General features: G+C 41.6%; 1 protein-coding gene across 7 annotated transcripts in view; it reads left to right on the forward strand.

The window, feature by feature from the left end:
- LOC308143369 (DNA (cytosine-5)-methyltransferase 3A-like) overlaps nt 1–18,202 on the forward strand; it is a 43,627-nt gene extending 25,425 nt beyond the window's left edge. For 5 of the 7 annotated variants that reach the window (XM_080514136.1, XM_080514142.1, XM_080514137.1 and 2 more), the window contains 17 exons: nt 8,097–8,300; nt 9,304–9,498; nt 10,147–10,254; nt 10,443–10,590; nt 11,512–11,655; nt 11,808–11,852; nt 12,417–12,496; nt 13,131–13,243; nt 14,024–14,207; nt 14,421–14,505; nt 14,613–14,758; nt 14,897–15,011; nt 15,410–15,558; nt 15,966–16,051; nt 16,201–16,270; nt 16,801–16,919; nt 17,590–18,202. In XM_080514136.1, coding sequence (XP_080370262.1) covers nt 8,097–8,300; nt 9,304–9,498; nt 10,147–10,254; nt 10,443–10,590; nt 11,512–11,655; nt 11,808–11,852; nt 12,417–12,496; nt 13,131–13,243; nt 14,024–14,207; nt 14,421–14,505; nt 14,613–14,758; nt 14,897–15,011; nt 15,410–15,558; nt 15,966–16,051; nt 16,201–16,270; nt 16,801–16,919; nt 17,590–17,731 — 2,133 coding nt within the window. In that variant the 3' untranslated portion in view covers nt 17,732–18,202. The remainder of the gene's footprint in view (nt 1–8,096; nt 8,301–9,303; nt 9,499–10,146; nt 10,255–10,442; nt 10,591–11,511; nt 11,656–11,807; nt 11,853–12,416; nt 12,497–13,130; nt 13,244–14,023; nt 14,208–14,420; nt 14,506–14,612; nt 14,759–14,896; nt 15,012–15,409; nt 15,559–15,965; nt 16,052–16,200; nt 16,271–16,800; nt 16,920–17,589) is intronic. The other 2 variants (XM_080514140.1, XM_080514139.1) reach the window with 2 other exon arrangements.
- Nucleotides 18,203–24,484: the final 6,282 nt, after the last annotated feature.

Genomic DNA, 24,484 nt, shown 5'->3' on the forward strand with positions numbered 1-24,484 from the left:
TTTTTTGTGTGTTTTTTTTTTTAAACTTTACATTAGCGTGTAACGTTTTTTTTCTACCTTCTGCAAAGGTTTGTAGCTCATCGGCTCGTTGTTTTTGTTTGACCTCGTGGTTGAGTCTGGTGCAACACTGGTCAAAGGACAAACAAAGGTGGTAAACAGCCAGCGAAGAAAGTTTATACATTTAGAAGCCAAACAACCACATATTTATCTCAGGCAGCGACAGAGGCTGGCCCAGAGAGGGGAGAGGAAACATTACAGAGGCATTAAGACTACGTTTTCACTTTCTATCTCGTGTTTGTTGGCTGGTTCAGTCGTCTCCTGATCTGTAATCGACAGAAAGGATTACTTTCAAGTGTCATATTTTAAACAAATTCACAAACTTTGTTTATAATAGATGTTTAACCTGTGTATTCTAACTGCACAACCGGCTTCAGAGGACAACATGGACTGACCAAAGGGTGTCGGCGCTACTGAAAGCGCCGTTTAAAACCTGCAACATGCCCCTTCGACTTTGAAGCCTTTCTTTCTGGAAATACGTGATTAGACGGAAATCATTGTTTCACGGAGCCTTTAAGGCTGCCGAAAGGCAAGACCTCTGTGAGGCTCACATCTTTTTTGAATTAGCTTAAATCAACTTCCCTCAGAAGGTCGCCGGCCTGTTGGAAGAGCCTCTCAAAGCCAATTATCTCTCAAGGCAAATTAATCTGTAGCATAATTCAGACGCAAGGTAATTCAAAAATGCCTTTCCAAGAACATTCTATTTAAATTTGAAGATAAAAGCAATACGAACACTCAAGATCTCTTCTAAAGCCTTTTTGTCTTCTGAAACAACAGCAGGAAGAGACGGGGGTCAGCGGGATGCCCTTTCCCAGCATCACACATATTTATCTTAAGATCACGATAAAAAAAGAACGTTCATACAAACATAAATAATATGTTGAATTATATGAGTAAAGAAACTTTGTTACTGCTCTACGTCACTGGTCTACGTACGTATGGAAACGTACTTAAACCATGAATGAACCTTTAGTCTTGTACTGTTTCTAAATGTTGTGTCTCTCTTCTGCTGCTTTTCACAGCAGTGTGTAACCTTGTGTGTGTGTGTGTGTGTGTGTGTGTGTGTGTGTGTGTGTGTGTGTGTGTGTGTGTGTGTGTGTGTGTGTGTGTGTGTTTGAGGTCCTGACCCTAACACATCTTACCACCTTGACAACTCTTAAGGCTTACCTAACCTCTGACCTCAATGTGTGTACACACCTCATGCACGCGCTCATGTAAACATTAATCTGAATTTCTGTGTGTGTGTGTGTGTGTGTGTGTGTGTGTGTGTGTGTGTGTGTCGTCATCACACCTCTAAGTCCCGAGGCTCCCAGACATAACTCTCCACTCCGGGTGTGTGTGTTGTGTGTGTGTGTGTGTGTGTGTTGTGTGTGTGCGTGCGTGCGTGTTTTCACCTAAACATCTGTTTGGTGAAGGAGGCAGTAAATCACACACTCCCCCCGCCAGCCAATCAGCAGAGGGGACGAGGCAGGCTTGAGGGCTCTGCGTCGCCGAGGAGCCACGCAGAGAGGAAAGAGTAGGAGGAAGAGGAGGAGGTGTGAGGGAGATAGACAGAAAATGACAGAGAGGAAGAGAGCCAGGGAAGAGGGGCTGCCACTACAAAGCTGCCATGTCCGTCCTGTGAGTGATTTCTTTCTTTTTTCTTTTTTTTTTCATTTCTTTTTTTTTTTCATTTCCATGTGTTGCAGAGTTTGTGTGAAAGAAACACAAGCCTGAGCTGCTCTTCCATTTCCAAACAGGAAGCCACACAAGCCTTTATGGTGACGAGTTGAAGTGAACCGATGTTGAACTTTGGCAGGGTTTTTTTTCTGATGTCAAAGAGTGAAACATCTGATAGAGTTTGAATGAAGCTAATGGAGGTCACTCATTTTTTTACCTTTTTTTTTTTTTGAGATGTTTGTTTCAGCAGGGAAGCAGTTTGTGATTTTGATGAGTGGTTTTTAAGCGTCACCCACACTTCCTGCTGGTTCAGTATGCAAATTGTTTCCCCTGCCATGGTAACTCTTCTATTCCCACTCCCCGCTTTTTTTTTTTTCGGTTTGGTGAGCCTGAATTAGATGCGACTGCATTTATGGCCGTTTCATTCGAGCATTTTCTGGGACCTCGCCTGGAAAAGTCTTTTCGACAAAGGTTTGGCGCAACGTGAACTTCTGACTCAACAACTTTTACTCACACAAAAGGAACAAACAATTAGGAGGAAATGTTTTCTTCTGCCTTCTTCTTCTTCTTGACCCCCCCTCTAATTTGTCTTTTCGCCTCTTGTCAGGTTCTCCATCTTCTGAGAAGCCTCTTTGAAGCTTTTAGAAAACTTTTCTTGAACAAAACTGTTTATTTTAGTTTGTCAGTTTTTTGTTTTTTTTATATCTGCTGGTATTTCACCACATAAATCATCACATTTCCTACAAGCAGAGCTTCTGAATGTACCCGCCGACGCTGTTTTAGATACCGTTGTCTGACGTTTGCAGCTCGTGACTAAGCAGTTTCTAAATACACAAAAAAGTTAAAACAAGAATTTGGGGAAAGTTTAAAACCGAGAGTTTCATTTTTCTGCCGTCAATGTTTTCGTTCCCATGGATGAGGAGGTTTGATTGAGATGTTTACAGATACAGTTAGAGATTGACTTCTTCGAACTTGGCTATTTCTCCGTCCCGTAAAACGTTTAATTTGCCAATCGGGGCTTCTTAAAATGACCTCAACTGCTGAAAAACAACAACAACGACAACAAAAATAGGGACTGGTTCCACAGAGCTTGCAGTTTGTGGCTGTTCGGTAAAGTGGACGGAGCAGCTGGTGGTAAATGTTGAATCATTGGGGCAAACATTAACTCCAATCCACTTAAGTATAACTCAGTTCTTTTTGTCAGGCTTGTTACATCTTGGGCTTCGTGATGGAAACAACAATTATGAGGCTGACCTTGGTGATCTGCTTCATTCGGGGGGGGGGGACTACAACTTTACTGGCTGCTCTGAGGAGTGACGTCAAGTTTCTGGGGGAATTCTCTCTTCTGGTTGTCTGCGGCTTTGTTTTCTTTTTGTTTTTTGTCGTTTTTTTGTTTTTTTTAAATGGGGTCTGACCACGTGATCTAGAATTCAGGATTTGGCACCAAAGGTGAGGTGAGGAAGATTACACCAAGCTACCACAGTAGAACATTAAAGAGGTTTGTTTTTGGACAATGAAATCTTGAAATAACCTGAATATTCAAGCCTTGTCCATTTTGACGTCACCAGAGGAGACGTCATTAACATTCAGTCAAACTAAAATGTCTTTGTGTTCTATTGTCCAATTCATTGATAAAAACCAGTTTTCTAATTGCGATTAAGCAGGCGCCAGGCCGATGCTGTTGATTTCATTATGAGAGACTTGCAGGCGTCTTCATGGAAAAGCCGGATTGTTCTTCTTCAATGTGTCCCACGGCTGCAATCGATGCTAATGAAAGGTCCAGCCGGCATATTGACAATGTGAGGGGCTTTTAAACTGCCCTCGTAATTGTGCTGTTTGTGTGCCGTGTTGAGCAATGTCGGGTTCATCGCCAGGTCAGGGTCGGTCACGCTCATAAAGGGGGCGGGGCCTGACAGAAATGGCTCGTTGCTTAGGTCGAGGGGTGAGGGGGTCAGAGGTCAAGGGGCGGCGCTGAGAGTGAAAACACTGACCAGGTCAGAGGGTCCGTCAAAGTTCAAAGTTGTAACTCATGCATTTACAACCGTGCTCTCTCTCTCTCTCTCTCTCTCTCTCTCTCTCTCTCTCTCTCTCTCTCTCTCTCTATTTTATATATTGAGTGTGATGTTTCTAGTTATCTTAAGTCTCTGTGATATTTGTCCTAATGTGTCAGATTGATTCAGATATAATGTAAAGTGACACTTTACTTTGCTGAAGCTGAGAGTTTCCTGGTCCCAAGATTAGCTCTGAATACATATTTACATAAATCTTTCCCATTTTTAATTAATTTATTCTGTGTAACTTTTCACAGCGTTTAGCTGCATCAAGGTACAAAAAAAAAAAAAAGAATCACTGAATCAGATTTATGTTCTTAAATCAATTAGCCTGTATTCAACCATATCTGAGTCGAAATAAACACTTTATTCTGGCAGAAACAAACTTAACTTTTAGGAGGAGGAGTTTGTCAAACACAAAAAAAAAAAAATTGTTGCATAAGTCATGAGAGCTTCATGTTTCAAAATCCCGTCATCAGTTCTCAACTGATCTATGGCTCCATGATAATTCCCTGTACTGAATGAGTTCCATTGAAATACAGTGTGTGTGTCGTTGTGTCTTTAAACATGTGAATCCAAAAAAAATCCTTGATTGAGGCCCTTGTGCAAGTTTAAACTGCTGACCCTAACCCTGATTACTGTATATTTGATAGCGTTGACATTTCCAGACGTTATAATGGATGAAGGTGTTTAAAAGGGATTAAACAGTATTATGTGAAAGCTTCAACCTGACATTGGTCTTAATGTTGAGTCTGACTGTAGAAAGTGTCTGTGGTTCCTTTCACTGAGCTCAGAGACCTGATGGATGCAGCGCACCAGCATTGTGTTGGCCCACGGGTGAATCTGTGAAGGCTGAAGATTGGATTTAATAGTCTCTTGATACAGAGCAGTGGCTTGAATATCTGTCCACGTAGTGATTTTACTGCTGATAGAGAAACATTATAATACACCAGGAGACATGAGAACTGCAAATCATTCCTTCAGGACCTAAATGAATGTACATTGCTTTTTGTAATACCAAAAAAAAGAGAGCAAAGGAACACATCGCCGCTATCACTGACTCACCTTCACCCATGAAAGCAGCCCAACTTTCTGGAGGTGGTTTCAACCAGCTGATGTTGCCAGGCAACAGACATGGTTTCCTCCAGCTGAGCAGGACTTTCTACACTTTTTTTTTTTTTTTTTTTTGTGAAAAGCTCAAAAGTCCCTTCCTGATGTTGATCTGTTTAGTAATTAATTCAAATATAACTGCGCTTCAGCATAATATTGACTCAGGCTCGAGAAATGAGAGAGGTAAAACTGATATACTACAACCTTTAAAACTGTAACTACACGACCATATAATAGCAATAAAAGGTCATTTAAGACTTTCAATATAACATGAGTGTTAATGAATGACGTGAAAATGTAAAATAAACTTAAAATATCAAAACTAGATTGAAAGATTGTCAATATCAAAGTCAAAATCTTCAGAAATGGTAATGTATAATATATTAGAACATACTGTGGGTTAGAATTACGTTAACGTGACAAGTTAGTAAGTTAAAATCCTAATAAATTAATTTAGATTTTAAGGAACTAATTTCTAATGTTTAGAAGGAAGTTACATTTTTAAAAATGTAGTTTACAATGTTAATATTAGGCTGAAATGTTCACTTTAAATTTTGGGTGGAGAAAAAACAACAACCTGATTGTAAAATAATGTCAAACTTTCAAAATGTTAATTCCGTTGTTTAAACGTCATTATCAAAATGGCAAAATGTTACTGGATGTTTGAGACACCGGTGACGACATATGGAGATTCTCTTACAGTGTGTGTGTGCGAGCGTGCGTGTGCGTGTGTGTGTGTGGTCTGTCTATGATGCATGTAACAGGCTGATTAGGATTTTATGAGGTCAGAGGTCAACAGCAGCGAGAAGATGTGACCTCCTCACCTCCAGAGACTCAGTCACGACCCGACACTCTCACTTTTACTCTCTCCTCCACTTAAATTATCGCCGTCACCCCCGGCTTCCTCCCGAGGTCCCGCTCACCGCTCCCCTCGTCTCTCTTCCTATCCGGACGAGAAGCAGCGCACTTTTTCGTTTTTATCCACTTCTTCTGTCACTCATTCATTCCATGTGGGTTTGTCGTTCAGTGAAATCGTCTCTTCAATGTTTCCAGGTCAGGAAAAAGGCTCCGGAGGAGTCGTGGGATTTTACAACTGGGCCACACTCACACTCTCGTGGTGCATTCACCAGCGAGGTCATTCATATTTTTAATTTCCCCTCCTATTTTGAGGATGGGAGCGCAACCTTCAGTCACCTCAGTGACACTTTATGCCTTCGATCTACAGCCAGTGACATGTACCACCGGCCTCCAGGCAGCTCTTAGTCCTCCCATACTCAAATGGTTTACTTTATTATTTAAAGTATGTAACATGCTCAACTGTAATATTACAGTTTGCAGCTTGAGTTACAAATCACAAGTTCAGGAGAGAGAAATGTGAAATCTGATAACAAATTGAATATTGTAAGAAATGTGTTTTCTAAACTGTGGAGTCAAAATTGATGAATCAAATCTTTTTTTTTTTTTATCTGAAATTGTCAAATAGGTCTTCTTGTGATGGGTGGATGGATGGATGGATGGATGGATGGATGGATGGGCTTTCGTACAGTAACATGAATGCAGTAGCGTCACAGTAGTTCCTTTTCACCGTGTTCTTTAAAAAATACTTTTTTTTTTGGCTTTTATGAGTCTTTTCAAAAGAAATGTCAGTTTTTCAGAAAAGAAAACACAAGAAATGATGAAATAAGCAGTAAAAAAAGATAAAACGGTAAAACCTAGAATGGCTGCAGCTTCATATTCAACAGATTTAATCATTGTCTCGTTGTATTTTTCATCATTACTCGTTTCATACGACAGAGTTTGAATATTTCCATATTTACGGACTGTATTTCACAACAATTGTGGCACAATCAACTTTCAAACGTGACCTCCGTTACCCCCCCGCCTCCTCACAGCGCTGCACTTTCTCTCCGTCAGTATTGTTTTCTCCACTTTTATAATGTAATCCCATTTACCCGCTCCGACTCGCTCGCTCCGTCTCTCCCTCTCTCTCTCTCCCTCTCTCTGCTTCCCGAGTTGAACCCGTTGAACTGTTTCCCCGCCGCACCCTTTTTTTTTTTTTTTTTTTTTTGCTCCTCCCCACTCACTTCCTGTTTGGAGGAACAATTAAAGGATTGTTCCTGCGGCCCCGGAGCGCCGCGGCCTCCATGTGGAGCGGCTGCAGCATCAGCTGGAAGAGACCCACTTTAAAGCATCGATCATGAGTCCTCTGTGAAGGACGGCGGGCCGAACCAATCTCTTATGACAGACGAGGAAACGAGCTGGAGGTGGCGACGGCGTCCAATCAGCGACAGTCACGTGCAGAAAATCAGCCGCCTGGAGTCTTAACGATAAAATTATATTCTGGATTAACTGTGTGAGTGGTTGTTGTGAACATGATGGGGATTACAATCCAACTTGTCCAATGACAAAACAAACTTTAAATACTCTTCTAATAACTGCTTTTAACCCCGCCCTCACCATAGTGTCCTATTTATTTCAACACAGTAAAATGACTCACCAGGAATCAAGTAGTCTGTTTCTATTTTGTGTCTTTTTTTTTTCATCTGAACTCCCTTTTAGCTTTTACTTCTAATTTGTAACAGTGAATATCTATTTTCGTCAGATAGATACTGAAAATATAATACATGCACGCGACATTCATGCCTCCATATCGTCATTGATGTTGCTTCCAATGTTGTTTTTACAACTTTTTATTTAATAGGCCAGCAAATAAACGCCTGTATCCCGGGAGGAGTTCAATCGCAGTCATCTATTTCCTGCCATTTATTCATTTCACAACCATTAGTGAGAGTGGGGGAAAAGAATTCACAAGACATGGCGATTAAAGGAAAAAAGACAAATTCTCAAATGCAACAGTGTGTTTTCACTTCGTAAGAGATTTGAATGAATCATCCACATGAGCTCTGATGGCGGAGGTTGTGCTGCTGGTGTAGGTGTAAACAATAAATATCCAGAAGTGGCATCACGCATTGGTTGTTCACTGCATATTAATTGTTCAAATAAGGTTAAAAATACCAGTACTTTTTGAAATGTTTGTGTTTTTATTATTCCTTGGTGTAAACTTGCATTTTATTTAACATTTGTCTTGTTCATCAGTCCTGTTGGTTGACATATAATAGAGAAATACATTTATTTAGAGGAGTTTTCTCCTTGGAATAATAATGATGATAATAATAGCGATCAAGTGTCTTATTGTTGTTTCCTGTTTGTCTTTCCCAGGCCGAGCGACGGGCCTACAGGGAGGCGGAGATGAACATGATGGACGACCTGACGGAGGCCGACTTCCAAAAAGAGGAGGAGCCGGCCAGTCCAGCCCCTCCCCCCTCACAACAACACACCGACCCGGCCTCTCCCACGGTCGCCGTGACGCCGGAGCCGGTTGCCAGGGTCGCTCAGGCCACGCCCAGCGAGATCGAGTACCAGGTGAGACACAGGCTCTGCAAAAAAAATGAATCGTCCCCCCCCCGGGATGTTTTGGCCGATACTGAAATGTACACATACGTCTCACACTTAATGGAAGAGAACTGACCCGTCCTTCATCGTGGATGTCATATATTTTTATGTCTGCTCAGGTTTAAATGGCCCCCGACAGACGCAGCCATAAAGTGTTTGCTTTTCAAACACTGCCGGCACATAAAACTTATGCTCGGTTCGGCTTATATTTATTTGTCTGATAGGTTTCATTTGGTGGAGCAGTGAAAGCGTCTTTTCATTGACTTATTGACAAAAATATGTGTTTTTTTTTTTTTTGTGGGTTTTATTTTGCATATTGCAGTTTACCATTAACCATCAAAAACAGTTTAGTCCTGCTAATGATAAGCACTATTATCCACTATAGCGCAGAGGGGTAAATTCTCAGTTTAAAGCGACTACAGAGGCAATATAAACCTGCGTATAAGTACTGGGCTTGAATTGAATTCATGAACATTTGAATACTTACAGCAAGACGTCACTGGAAGACTTAAATGGATCGGTTCATATTGTAGAACTTGTGATACTACATCAGTTTTCCTCCTTTGGTCCCCAAGCAAGGACAGATAAAGGCCCCATTAACCTCTTATGTCTATGTCTCTGCTTTTGTTTTTTTTTTATTTTTTGTTTATGGTTTTGTTCTTGTTCTATCTCAGATCTGTAACTTCCACATTCTCACAGAGGCCTGAGCAGTCAGGAGGCTCTGTGTACGTGGGTCCAGGTCATCTTCTGGAAATGTCTGATAAAGCTGCTTCTGTTATCATTTGGAAAAAAACACAAATAAGTCTGCAGTTTCGAGCGGGGGGGGGGGGGGGGGGGGTGGTGGAGTTTGTAATGTATTCTTGATGGAGAGAAAACACAGCAGAGTACCATGATGAAAGTCTGATGAAACGGCATTTATTAGTCTACAACTATTTCTCTGTTTCTTTTTGGATTGAATCTGGTCGAATGAAAGAAAAATGAAGAATGTGTCCTGCGTCGCCCCGAACAGGACGGCCGAGGCTTTGGCATCGGGATGCTGGTGTTCGGCAAGCTGCGAGGTTTCTCCTGGTGGCCCGGCAGGATCGTCTCCTGGTGGATGAGCGGCCGGAGTCGAGCTGCGGACGGCACTCGCTGGGTCATGTGGTTTGGCGATGGCAAGTTCTCCGTGGTGAGACTCTGGATTACATTGGTTTTGACTTGCAAAGCGCCCAGGCGTCAAAGACCGAAAAATGGGTCCGCACAATGTATTTCAGCTAACATTTAGATTTAAGTGACGTAACATTTATGCTCTTTTGAGTCCCATTGAAGCTAAATTTCACTCGGAATTTTACTTGAGAATAGTCGTTTTCTAACTGAAATACTTTCTGAAGGGTTGTTTTTTTTTTCTCTTGTTGAAAAAGTGAAAATCAACACCAGCATGTGCCACAAATGTATTATAGAACTGGTGGAAAATGTCAACACTAAACAGTCTGATGAGCTTGTTTGTTTGTTTTTTTCTTTATTTGAGGTGTATCTTATCTCAGTGTGTTCCGCGGCTGATTTTTCAAGTTCTCTCCAACTTGCTTCGTTCATTTAAAGAAGTAAATCAACAAATCGATCCACCGACTTCAGCAATAGAGTCCATCTATTGGATTTCACTAGCAACTTGAGTTTTCTTTTTTCGTATTCTGAGTTTATTAAAACGCGACTGACATGATAAGAAGTCCTCTTTTTCTGAAAAAAAAAACATGCATTTCCTGTTGTAAACCAATAGGACATTTCAAGGCCAATCTGTTCTCACTGATGCTTAAAAGTTGTTTCGGTGCTGTTTTTGCAGGTTTGTGTAGAAAAGCTGATGCCTCTGAGCTCCTTCTCATCCGCCTTTCACCAACCGACCTACAACAAACAGCCCATGTACCGGAAAGCCATCTTTGAAGCCCTGCAGGTACCAACCACAAAAGAAATAGCAAGAAAACAGCAAAACTATGTGTGGACAAAGTTCACATGTGCTTGCTTATAGCAGAGTTCTTTACTGCTGCTGTGGCAGATCTCATTTTCTTAATTGCTCCACGTGAAGGTCAGTGGAGGAGTAGATTGTTGACGGGACCTGCTTTTTGTTGATGTTGCGTCCAGGTGGCCAGCGTTCGGGCCGGGAGGCCCGTCCCTCCATGTGATACGAGCGATGAAGCAGAAGGTGTGGACCTTCAGACCAGACAGATGATCGAGTGGGCCATGACCGGCTTCCTGCCGACTGGACCGACATCACTGGACCCCCCAGAGGGTATGCCAAAAGGCTCTCAACCACTTTTTGGATATTGTGTATAATTATTGCTTAAATTTAACGGACCTCCACATTCGGGGTTTCAAAGAAGGGGCCCTATTTGGTCTCGTGGTCTTTGCTGTAATTGTCCTGTTATAACCAAATCTTATAACAGGGCTTTAATTGTTTAATTTCTATTCATTGATTTATGAATGCATTTAATTGTGGCTTTATTTTTACACTCCCACATGGAACGTTTCCCCCGATTACCGATCGTATCAGACAACAAACCCCCGGGTTAAGAATAGTAGCATGTTAAACTGAAACAGCAAACAGGAAAGAAACAGATGAGCGAGGGAGGGGGGATGCTTCACCCGGTTGTGGTTTAAGAAAACTATCAAATGAAAGCATAGAGAAGAGCACTACTGTGAAAAATATGCAAAATGCAACTCTCTAGTATTGCCTGCAATGCTAAAACTGTAGCTACAAGCCCAAGCTAACGTTAAAAGACACACGATTGTTGACATTAGATATTTAAAAACACTCAAACAAATGCATGGACATGATTTTGTTTGTGTAAACATAAGCATGTCTGTTTATTGAGTTATTGAACTGCCAACGTCTGCTTGAATTGAAAGATGCTGTGTTTTGTATAGACGCCATTAATATCGGATTAATTACGACTCATTTATTACGAAGCCCTGAGTGAGTTTTGTTTAATAGATTCTCACTACTAGGACGAGGAAGGACTTTATCTTCTTTATATCTTTATACTAAAATAGATGTTTTGCCTCATCATTTTCTCACTTCAGCAGTTTGTTAGAAAACCAAAGATGTTTTTTTTTTTTAACTTATGACAGAACTGAACAGGATAAACTATTGAACGACGTTTGTAACTGTTGAATTTCTGTTTTGTTTTGTTGGGGTTTTTTTTCCCCACAGAGGAAAGAAATCCATATAAGGAGGTGTACCCTGAGATGTGGGCGGAGCCTGAGGCCGCGTACACGCCGCCACCTGCGAAGAAACCTCGCAAGAACACGGCCGAAAAAGCAAAAATCAGAGAGGTGATCGATGAAGGGACCCGAGGTAAACTTCAACATATTGACACGCCACTCCTCTTCCAGTGCCACAAACAAGTCTCCAGGAAACCTACATTCCATGACAGGATTGTAGGGTTTTATTTGTGTGTGAATATGTGAATACAATTACATGTTTTTTTAATGTGTTGTGTTTTTCAGAAAGACTCATAATTGAGATCAAGAAGAAGACGAGGAACATAGAAGGTAAATCTATATGAAACCACTTTATCTGAAAATATTGTGATGTTGTCTTTCTATTATCATTTTTTATTTAATTAGATGAAAAGAAAACTTATGTGTCGTTTTGTGAGAACGTTGACCCAAAAAAGTCAAAAATGAAAATTGGTTTCTGGCCACTTGGTTAAAATAACAGAACCAGTCAGCTTTTACTTTCCAATTCAAGTTTGTGACAATTTCATAATAATATATATAGATTCTTTGACCTCAAACGTCATTCACATGTACAGGTGAACTTCATTACATCCTGATATTTAGCATAATTTTGCCTTCGTCATAGAGAACGGTGTGAAAGCGTTTCAAAGGCAAATGATGTTCTCATTAAATGTCCATTCACTTTATATTTCTTTAATTAATCCGTCAAAAGATAAGTTCCCTGAATTAATCAGACTTTTGACAACTCAGGGTTTGAAATCACAGCCAATTCAATCATTTAGCTCTAACGAACAATACGTGTCTGTAGAGCTGTATGAAAGTACCGCTGACACTCTGGTTGAACATGATTGTAAATTGTCTCTTTGTTTTGTTCAGATATTTGCATTTCCTGCGGAAGCCTCAACGTCTCTCTGGAGCATCCTCTCTTCATGGGAGCAATGTGCCAGGGCTGCAAAGTGAGTCGCCCAACAAACAGATAAATAAATAAAACCCGCCAACTCATCTGACCAGAGGCAGTAATTCTTGATTTACTCCCACTGTGGAGGATGTGCAATGAGTGCAGTCTTTGTCAGCAGGACGACAGAAAAAAACCCAAACTTAATCTTGTGGAAGTTACGGTACTAGAAAAGCTTAAAATCCAAACATTCGCTAAGCCACCAGTGAGTCACTGCCAGCCTGAGATGACACATGACGCAATAAGTTCACGCATAATAATGCAGACGCAGTATAATTGTTTTTCTTGTTCAGTGAAAGGATTTGAGGGCAGATATTAAAAGAGAGACACTCCAATCTCGATAGATCCTTCATACGCCTTTCATAAAATAGGATGAACTCCGATTTCTCTTTTGAGAAACCGAGTTTGGAAAATGTTCAACATTTTTACTTGATAAGTTGACGGAGCTGTCATAAAATTGTGAATCCTCGATTTTTAGCCACTCGCTCTTTTGAGAGCTGCGGTAAATCACGACGATTTGAGATGATTCACGGGCATGGAAGCACATTGAGTGAGAAGAATGTCATCATTGTGGGGATGTTCATTTAAAAGATAAATAAATGAATAAAACCCCACTTTTTTTGTGTCTGTGGCAGAACTCCTTCCTGGAGTGCGCCTACCAGTACGACGACGACGGCTACCAGTCCTACTGCACCATCTGCTGCGGAGGCAGGGAAGTGCTCATGTGTGGCAACAACAACTGCTGTAGGTCAGTGCAGCGCCGTCGCTCCGCCTCCTCTTCTTCTTCTTCTTCTTCTTCTTCTGTAGCGGCCAGGATGCGGTTTTTACGTTTCACATCCACAGAGTCAATTTGACCCACAAATGTCAAGCTCAGATTTATCCGCCTCTTCATAAGCTGGGCCGCCTCACGTGGAACAGATTATTTATTCCGACAAAAGAGTTGATTTTGGGCAACGGGGGGCTTGAACTTCAGCCCGAAACTGTATTAAACAAATGAGGAGAGAAATGTGACCGGCTTGATCCTCCTGATAATACCGCAACGAAAGACAAATATGCAAATATGCAACTTGCTGTTTCGAAATTCATGTTTTCGTAAGTAACATATTCCTGTGAAAGTAAACCGGCCTTACATTTGGTGGGAGGGTGCATCACACGTTCGGTGGGATTGGTGAACCAACCATGAAAGCCTATTTACAGGAAAACATATAAAGAAACTAAATTAAATATAACTAACATTTTTCAACATGACTCTACTTCTGCCACTTCAATCAAAAGTCGATGCCTGTTACATGTTTCACTTCCTTCACAGCTTTTATTGATAAAAACAAAAAAACATTCACCTATAAAACAGGTACCTGTCATCAGATATCTCTCCCTGTGTTGGGCTCTCCTGGATTCTTAAGACTTTTTATTTGCATAATCCCTGAAATGACGCAGAAAAACAAACCCCAAACATTTAACTGGAAAATGTAAGAAAAAAAAAACCGAAGCAATACTTCTTATTGCAGTAAAATTCTTGTGAACTCAGGTGTTTCTGTGTGGAGTGTGTGGACCTGCTGGTGGGAACCGGCTCGGCGGCGGCAGCTATCAAAGAAGACCCGTGGAACTGCTACATGTGCGGCCCGCGCAACACCCACGGGACGCTGCGGCGGCGGGACGACTGGCCCCGCAGGCTGCAGCACTTCTTCGCCAACAACCACGAGCAGGAATTCGTACGTCGACTTTCCTCTTTGGATGATAAAATACAAAAAAATGTTACAAAGTTTTTCATGGTCAATTATTATCGATTCCCTTCTTACGACTTGATTTATTTATCACGCGAAAAGAGACAAACATCATTTTGCTGCTTTGCTCTGAATGCCTTTTTTTTATTAAGTTTTATTTTTCATTGGATTCTTTTCTTTTCTCCTCTTGCCTCCCGCCAGGAGCCGGCCAAGTTGTATCCTCCGGTCGCAGCAGAGAAGAGGGTGCCCATCAGAGTCCTCTCCCTGTTTGATGGCATTGCTACAGGTACGGCGCCTCGTCTTATCGTCGTCATTTGAAATGCAATCAACTTAAAAACCGAGTCCAGAATGAAGAAAATTGCATTGAGCGTATGAGTTGTGTGGTTTCTTTAGGTCTGCTGGTGCTGAAAGATCTGGGGATCCAGGTGGATAAGTACGTGGCGTCCGAAGTGTGCGAGGACTCCATCACCGTCGGCATGGTCCGGCACCAGGGGCGCATCATGTACGTGGGAGACGTACGCAACGTGACTCGCAAACATGTAAGTGCCAATTATCGCCGCCAAAAACTGGAAGGGGCAGTGAGGAAAGCAATGAAATGCATAAGATCTTGGTCGCCTATTTATGTGGCTGAAAACCGACGTACTGATCTGAGCCGCTGGCCGTGTTTTCGCCGTCAGATCGAGGAGTGGGGACCGTTTGACCTGGTGATCGGAGGAAGCCCCTGCAACGACCTCTCCATAGTCAATCCTGCACGAAAGGGCCTCTACGGTAGGACGTGGTCTGCCGAGAGAAGTGAGAGATGAAGGATAAAGCTGACCAAACCCCCCCCCCCCCAGAAACAAGTCTTCTCTTTTTATTCGATTTTATTCGTTCGTCCACCGTTTGTCTCTGGTGATATTGTTTAAACTATAATCCCCTGTATGTGTGCGTCATGCAGCATCACAGTTCATGACTGGGTCATGAACTCTCTGGATGATATCAAAGCCCTTAGAATAAACCCATTAAAGTAAATAATTAAAATGTATCCTTTGCTTGTTGTTTCTAGTTCTCGTCTGTCTGTAACTATTCAAATTGATTGAGAGTCTTTCTTGACAACATGACTCCGGTCTTAATGAGACGACCGAGATATGATAAGATGAGATAAGCAAAGGATCGAATATGAAAGCTGACGACTGCCCATCCTCCCGCAGAGGGAACCGGCCGCCTGTTCTTCGAGTTCTATCGTCTGCTGCATGAAGCCCGGCCGAAGCCCGGCGACGAGCGGCCTTTCTTCTGGCTGTTTGAGAACGTGGTCGCCATGGGGGTCAGCGACAAGAGGGACATCTCCCGCTTCTTAGAGGTACTGACTCACACCTCACACTTTACAACGACACACAGACACACACTTTTTCTTGTATTATATTTAAATAAGTTCGACGATGATCAAGATTGCTGGATATTATTAGCTTTGATAACACACTCACTTAAATACGTTCAAAGGTCTTAATGTAAAGAAAAAATAGTAATGGTGAAATAGTGCGTAACTGTGAGAAATGTGTTGACCTGACCATCATTATATAAGCTTAATGACGTATGGCTGTCAGTACTACATTCCCAACAAAGGTTTCTAAACACGTTTTCTGGGCACTGTGACATCCATCCATGTTCTATACAGCTTTAGCCGGTCCCAGCTGTACTGTAAAACAGACTTCATTGTGTTCATTTCAAACAAAAACTGAAAGAATTTCCCGCCTGCTTCTCCTCCAGTGTAATCCGGTAATGATCGATGCCAAGGAGGTCTCGGCTGCCCACCGCGCTCGCTATTTCTGGGGAAACCTGCCCGGCATGTCCAGGTGATTCAAACCAGCACACACACACACACACACACACACACACACTGAGTTCACTGTACCATGATTAAATATAGGAAAAACTATATTTGGGAGTAGAAATACAGACGTTCATCCATTATTGAATGAATCCCGTCTCACGTTGACTGCAGGCCCATGGCGCCGATGTCAAATGACAGACTGGACCTGCAAGAGTGCCTGGAGCACGGCCGCACAGCCAAGGTGACCTGTGTGTGCGTGTGTGTGTGCGTGTGTGTGTGTGCGTGTGTGTGTGTGTGAATGCGTGTGTGTGTGTGTGTGTGTGTGTGTGTGTGTGTGTGTGTGTGTGTGTGTGTGTGTGTGTGTGTGTGTGTGTGTGTGTGTGTGTGTGTGTGTGTGTGTGAGAACCACAGACAGAGTGATTGGGTTTGCATGTATTTGTGTGTTTACAATCTAATCTCACTTTTACGCTACTCCAACATAAAGGGAACTATTTTGAAAAAGATTTTTTTCCCCCAAACTTGTTCATTGTGGTGACAAGAAGAACAAAACAGTGATTTTCCTTTCTTTCTTTTTTTTTGCACACGTGCCGCTAATGGACTGACTATTTGCAGGCTTCCATCATTCATGTCAGAATAAAGGGGGGGGGGGGTCAGCTGTGAGCAATGTTGCATTGAGAGTAGCTGTAGGACTCAAAAAAGTGTGTGTGTCTTTGTTTGTTTGTTTGTCCCTGTCTGTGTCCGTGTGTGCATGGTTCTGGATGCTAATTCCAGTTTGAGAAGTTGCGTACGATAACGACACGCTCCAACTCTGTGAAGCAGGGGAAAGATGAGCATTTCCCCGTCTTCATGGACAGCAAGGAGGACATCCTCTGGTGCACCGAGATGGAAAGGTAACGGAGAGACCAGTCATTTACACAAGAGTCAACATTTATAGTTGGGTCGAGTTCATATTGAATATGCTTCACTTTAAAACTTATGGGATTATATTAAAGTGCCTTTTCAGAGGTTGCGATATATAAAACAGCGCCATGATATTTTATGTCCCATCCTGATTTTTTTTATCAGATGTTTTTTTCACAGAAATAATATTTCAATCAGTTTTATCGGTTAGGTTTGTCTTTATGTTACTATGTTGTAATTAATAAGGTGATTGTAGTGTTTAGTTGTTGTTTTTTAATTCAACTTTATTCAAATGATGATAGAGGGAAAAACACAAATTTAAAAAAGATTAGATTAAATTCAACTTTATTGATTAGACTCAACTTTATTGTCATTACAAATGAATATATATCTATATATATCTATATATATATCTATATCTATATTATATATTTTTATGTATCTATATATATAAATGTACAACAACGAGGTACTTTAGAACATGGCAACACACACACACACACACACACATGTTTATGGTAATAACTTTTTTAACTGGTCGAAGCAAAACTAAAGACAAATAAGCTATGAAGACAACAAAAAAAAAAACACAATTGCAAGATGATGAAGATGATGATGATGATGATGATGATGTCGATGGCGATGCCCGGTGTTTTCCAGGGTGTTTGGTTTCCCTGTCCACTACACAGACGTGTCCAACATGAGTCGTCTTGCCAGGCAGAGGCTGCTGGGACGTTCATGGAGTGTCCCCGTCATCAGGCACCTGTTCGCGCCGCTCAAGGAGTACTTCGCCTGCTATTAGTCACACAAACACACACACACACATCTACACACACACACACGCACACACGCCCCAACTCTCTCACTCTCCCTTCCACACACTCAAGACACAAGCAGTGCGCCATGACAGACACACACACTGATAACGACAAGCACTATACAGCTTGTACACGAAGGTTGGCTGATGCGGGACGACACAGATGACCAGACACACACACGAACACAGCAACATGTACACGTGCACACCAACGCTAACTATAAAGGACTGCTTCATTAGATCCCATGTAGGCCACTGGCTGACCTTATAGTCCCCCTGGTGCTACCGTGCTGATTAATATATATACACACTCACACGTATACAAACACACACACACACACACACACACACACACACAGTTGCAGTTGCTGCACACAGTTTTCTGCACTGTAATTGTTCATACACAAACTTCCTGTCTGACCTTGAAACTGATGTCTTCTGACTTTACTGTGTCGTCTCAGCTGGAGTTCAAATCTCCAGCGAGGAGGAGGAGGAGTAGGAGGAGGAGTGGTGGTGGTGGTGGGGGAGTGGAACCAACACACACACCCTGGTCGTTGTGTTTTTAATATCTCGCCGGCACGCCACTGAATCCCCTCACAAACACAACTCTTAACTGTTTTCCTATGTAGTGACTGTGCAATTAACACACATAGACAAGTAAACAAACACAAACACACCCACACACCCGTGTAATACTCATGGTGCTGCTCAGGCGCCGGTCGATTCCAAATGGTGCCACTTGAATACAATCCTTTTACAGTTGTTGGTGCTCTTGGAGACTAAACTGGTCTCTGGCTGTTTCTGCTGCAGTTTGGTTTCCCCGGATGAGAGCGTCAAAACCGAGGAGAGGCAGCTCTGAATTTTTAACATCTATTTTGTAGGCCTGAATGTTGCAGGGGAGGAACGAGGAAAATGTCTTGAGCTGGACGAAAAAACTGACACTTTTGAAGGTGGAGCTCCTCTGGCGGTGCTAATAATACTAAAGTTGAAAGTTAATTCTCTAAATGCAATTAATGTTTATTGATTATTTTTTTATTTTCTTAACCATTTGGTGTTTGAGAACCGAATGGAGTGATCCCTTTACACCTAGTGCTTGACTTTTGATCAGACCGGACAGGAATTCATAGATTAATCCTGTTACTTCTAAATAAACCCTGCAAGTGCAGTAGAAAATAGACAATATCACACGTTTGTCGTGAGTTTGTAGACGTGGTCTTTTTGCTCTGGCATAGCAAAAAAAAAAAAAAAAAAAACCTTTATTCTCTGCTTTACATTTATTTCTGTGGTCAGTAACTGCAAATTACAGGAAAATTGTAATATTTTCAGGGCAAATTATGATTTCCAGGATTGGAAAACTATTATTGATTGTGAATAAAGTAGAGATAATATGGTAGGGGTAACATTTGCATTTTAATGTATTTTTTTACATTAAAATTCAAGAATATTCTTGCAATTTTGAGCCTCATTATCAATATATCGTATTTAATTTAGTATCAAACATTGCAAATAAATAGTATTTATTGTGCTCCAAGGCGTTTCCTGTCAAAGACATTCAAAGTCAAGTTACTAATGTTTTAAAACAAACAAGACAAAAAAGAATCATAATGACCTTTTTTTTTTAAAACAAGAATAAATCCCCCAACTATCCTGAGTTTTTGGCTCGAGCTTTACATCGCCATCTAGTGGTCACTATAGTCCGTGCACACAGTGAGTCTCGCACACGGAGGGTTAAAACAGTCAAGGTCAGAGGTCACTGGATCAGTAATGTTCTGAACATCAGAGGATATTTTATTGTTTTTTACACTTTAACACACACACACACACACACATGACCATTTCTCGGTGCTTTTGTCGTATTTTTATCCGGTGCTCTGGTGACGATGCTGTGAAAACACTTATCACCTTTTGATAATGGCCTCTCTTATTGTTGCTTAAATGACTGTGATGTTCGTCTTTGGCGCGTTACTGTGCGCTACCGTCCTGCTGAGGAATATCCTTCCTCATTATCGGACATCATCATTCGATCTTCCCAGTAAATAACACCAGTAAACACAGTCGTGGGATGCGTCAGATATATAGCGAGATGTCTTATTACTGTACCAAATTTGGATACGTTGGTGAGAAGGAACACTGTTTGAAGCCTTTAATGTAGCTTGATTAACTGTGACTTGGCTCAGTTTTTAACCCTTCATGAGGGAGGCTTTCACGTGCGGCACCCGATAGTTTCCAATGGAGGAAACCTTTATATCCGGGATTTCATTCTGAGGGCTGATTGCGGACTTATCGACATAAATAAAACACAGAGAGCCCACCAAACACATAAATGATAAGAATGGTTTCCTGCCCTGAAACTGGTTCAAAAGCTGATTTCAGTGCTGGACAATATGCTCCCAAGCGCCAAAAGATTTTTTTTTTTTTTTTTTTTTAAGTAAAACATTTCCTCAAAATGTGCCTGCAGAACAGCGCTACCTCCAATACAGTAAACATAAAACTAATCGCTGGATGACAGGCAATCACTTTGTTTTGAATACTGCAGAAGCTCAGTATCCCTAAAGCCGTGTTTTAAACCGTGTTTATCCTCCACCACCACCACCACCACCTCCCTCCCCCCCTGCAGCAGCTCATGCGCCCAACTGCTGCTTCACAAGGATCCAAAACGTCCCAAACTGCAGCAGCACCCACTGAAACCAGAGGCCCCGACCTTTACTCTGTCGACACTATGCTGGTTTTCTACTTCCTACGACTGAAGCGGGCAGCCCGGGGTAAATAGCAGCACGCCGCGTGTGCCGGGAACTCCCGACGACGTCCTGCTCCGCACCGAGACGAACACGCCGGCGCGCGGACGTGCGGGCGTTTAGACGGGGCTGCCTGCAGAGAAAACTCTTCAGTCTGGTGCTTTGTGGTCCTTTCGGGACCAACATCTTTTCCGGGAAGCCTTTCAATCCAGTCACCTTCCTCAGACACCAGCTGACAACTGGATACATGCAGTCAGTGCTCTCACACACACACACACACACACACACATACAAACACACACTCACACACACACACACACGCACGAACACACAGTCTATGAAACCAACAGTAAACCAGCAGGTTCAAAGTTTTATTTTCCATCATGTTTTTGCTGTCTGTTTCTACAACCGAACCTTCAGGTGCTTTTGAAACTCTGGTCTTTTTTACAGTGTTCTTGCAGGTCATACACACACACACACACACACACACACACACACACACACACACACACACACACACACACACAAACATGTACTGGAAACGTGGAGCCAGCTTTCATTCTTGTCTTTTCTTGCTACATAGCATGTCAATATCAACACACACACACAAACAAACAAACACACACACACTGTGTTCTTACCGGCCGCCTGCCGCCATCAGGCTTTCCGCGGCGCCGCTGGGTGTGACATCATCACCCTGTGTCGTTTTGGTGCTCCCAAACCCCGCCCACAAACTTTGACCTTTCCTCCCCCACCTGAGTCCCCCTCCAACAACCCCCCCCCCCCCTCCCCCCAACCCAAACCCCCCCCCCCAACCCCAGGTGCTGCATGTCAGTCAGTCAATGTAATCGCCAATTCCATGTTAGATTAGGGAGTAATGATAATAATATGGTAATAATAATTACAATAATAATCTGTTATTGTGTGTGTGTGTGTACTGTTCCAGGTTGGTGCTCAGTTCAGTTCAGTCTCAGCCTAGAGGGGAGCGAGAGAGGCTCGAGAAAGCATATATTACAGTTAGTATAGTGACTTGTTCTATTGTACTCAAGAATGCCAGAAGAAATTGATGAACTGCACGAGACTCTCAAGCAGCCACGAGTTGAAATAACGCCAGCTGTACTGATAAAAAAGCAAAATCCACAGTTCAGTATTTTGTCACTGAACCAGCTTTCCCCCCCCCCCCCAAATTTTCACTTTTATTCAGTATAAAAATGATTTTATTATTTGCATTCTCTTTGAAATTGTTCAAATCTTTCAACATATCCATCATTCGACATATTCAGAGGTTGTGGACAACACTCAAAAGTTAAAAAATCTAATATTGCACTGCACTGAATCCTTTTTTTTTTTTTATATTTGAGTCGTGTCATATCATGTGATGCTTTTGAGTCTACATTGTTTTACACTCAAAATGATTTCAATTACAGTGTATTTTGCGACGTTGAATTGTAAATATCTGCTCCGCTGGTCTGATCGGAGTACGTTTAGGTGACAAATAAATAAATAAATCCTGTGAACAGTCAAATGTGCGCTGCACAATATTTCTATGACATCTGTTTTACCCGAAGTCTTAAAATGGGTTAAAACAAATCGAATCAATATTTTTTTTCCTCTTTTCAAAATGTTTTAAGAAAATATTTATATCCCGAGAGACTTTTAGATGCTCCAGTAATGAAATAGTTGCAAAAATACAAATACATTAGACCGCTGGTGGAAAGAAACCCACAGGCCGAACTGGCCCTGACTCTTACTTTCCAGCGGTGTTACTTCAACCCGAGAGCTCCGAGAGACAAAAGGTGTGAGGGGAGAGAGAGAGAGAGAGAGAGACAGAGAGAGAGAGAGGACATTTTTAAGCAGATGGTTGACGCGGTGATGATGTTTCTGTTTGCCTATCGACAGCTTTCAGGCTGAGTGACGCGCTGTTTTCAACACTGATACACTCTCACACAACCAAGCCGACACACAAGAGCAACCAAACACACACGACACACACACACAGACAGACAACGCTGTGGCGCATGCAAACACTCATCTCATGGACTAAATGGAAGATGAGCTTTAGGATAAAGGAGGACCCGGTGGTGTTTCAAAAGGTGCTACAAATTTTATCTGAAAATAAGAAAAATATATTGTTAGGAGTATAAATCAAGTTTGTCTTTACAATGACTGTATTTAAGTTTGTCGTAGTAATGAAAAGGCACTATTATTATTTTACTCTTGTATGAATATGAACTAATTAAAAAAGGCATTTTAACTTTGTACTTGAACAATGTAAGAAATGAACCGTGAATAAAAAAAAAAGGCGACTGTTTCTTGTGATTGGGGCTGAAGGCTCATTGTTGTCCACCTGAACCATTCACTGCTCACACCTTGGTTTAAAAAAAGATTTTAATCTTTTGATTGTCCTTTCTGATGTACTTCGTGTGATACACATTATTTTTAAATTTCCACAATGTCAAAATCAAGATGTTTCCAATTTGACAAAGTAAAGAAGATTCTTGATTATTTAAAACTTCACTGGCCGAGGGACCACATTAGTAAATTCCTCGTTTTGTCCTGTTCCAAACAAACAATGATGAGTTCATGACAGCTGAAAAACATGCTGTGTGAGAAGACTTTTAGGTATTATTGACACTGATGGGAAAACACTGAAAATATGTTTAAATATATAAGAATTTATTTGATCTCAGTAAAGTATTCACTGAAGTATGGCACATATAGAACACACCGTATGAGACAACACGAGGGAGCTCCAGCAGATTTGAAATAAAAACGTCGCAAGATAAAACATAAATGTCAAAGTTAATTTCATTTATCAAAGTTGCTTGAACAAAGAAGACATTAATTTCCCTCTTAAGAACTTAAAGATTTGGTTAAATTCCCTCAAAATGTGAAATGACCCATCAGGTTTCACGGAGTGGGGACGTTACTGTCAGGAGTTGAGCATCTAGACATTAAACAAATAGATGGAATTATCTTTCGGTGTGGGTATTCTGAGGATGACATCGTGGAGCTGCTCCTATTAATTACTTTCTCTGAATTCCCACCACAGCAGCAGTCAGCCCTGCTGCCAAAGAGGCCGCCCTGCCTCCATCCTGCAGCTCTTCACACACATATTGTGCTGCCTTCAGGGCTCCTCGTCTGCTAGTGAAAGCGCAACACTCAAATACGTGACATTTTCCAATCACTTAAATTATGTCGATTAAATATGACGGTTTAAATTGTTCACCATATATATATCTATTATTATGTTTTTTTAAATGATTCCCTATTCAGTTTGGATTCAAATGTCATGAACAATAATGGTTGAAACTAGAAATTAAGACTAAAGGACTTTTGGATCTTCTGGGTGAATAGACAGGTAAGAAACATTAAAACGTAGTGTATGACGGGCTTAATAATCATTTCAGAGTGAAAAGTAAACCACACTAAACTGACCTCGTGGGTTCAAGGATCGTATCTTATTGTGCCTGTTTAAGGGAACTCAACACGACACACATTAATGACTTCTATAAATGTAAAAATATAGAAAAATAAAGGCTGGAAGTTTCATCTTTATTGGATGTGATAATTTGATCAAAGTTCTATATTAAATATCCATTACTGTATTGCCATTTTGAATAATGAAACCTTTCCTTTTTCCGTCACATAAACATTTGCCCTTCAAAACGTCTGAAATATGTTGTTTTCTTTGTCTTGACACATTTTTATACATACGAATTGCCGATATATTATAAAAAGCATGATTCTTCTCTCTTCATGTGATGAATCCGTAACAGCCAAATTTTCGACAGTACTTAAACGCAGCACCGCTCAGCAGGCAGGAGACACACCCCTGCCTCACGAGCACCGGAGGCCCCATGCGTCTGCCGGACCAGCCTGCTCTACTATTGGTCAGTCTATGTGTCACTCAGCGGGCGGCGGCTCCTGATTGGTTGCTCTCGTCCAGAGAAGCATCTGCGGCTCGCGCTGTGCCAGCTGTCCTCTCGCACTCTGCTCGGTG

The sequence above is a fragment of the Blennius ocellaris genome, assembly GCF_963422515.1.
Source record: "Blennius ocellaris genome assembly, chromosome: 18".
Taxonomy (NCBI): domain Eukaryota; kingdom Metazoa; phylum Chordata; class Actinopteri; order Blenniiformes; family Blenniidae; genus Blennius; species Blennius ocellaris.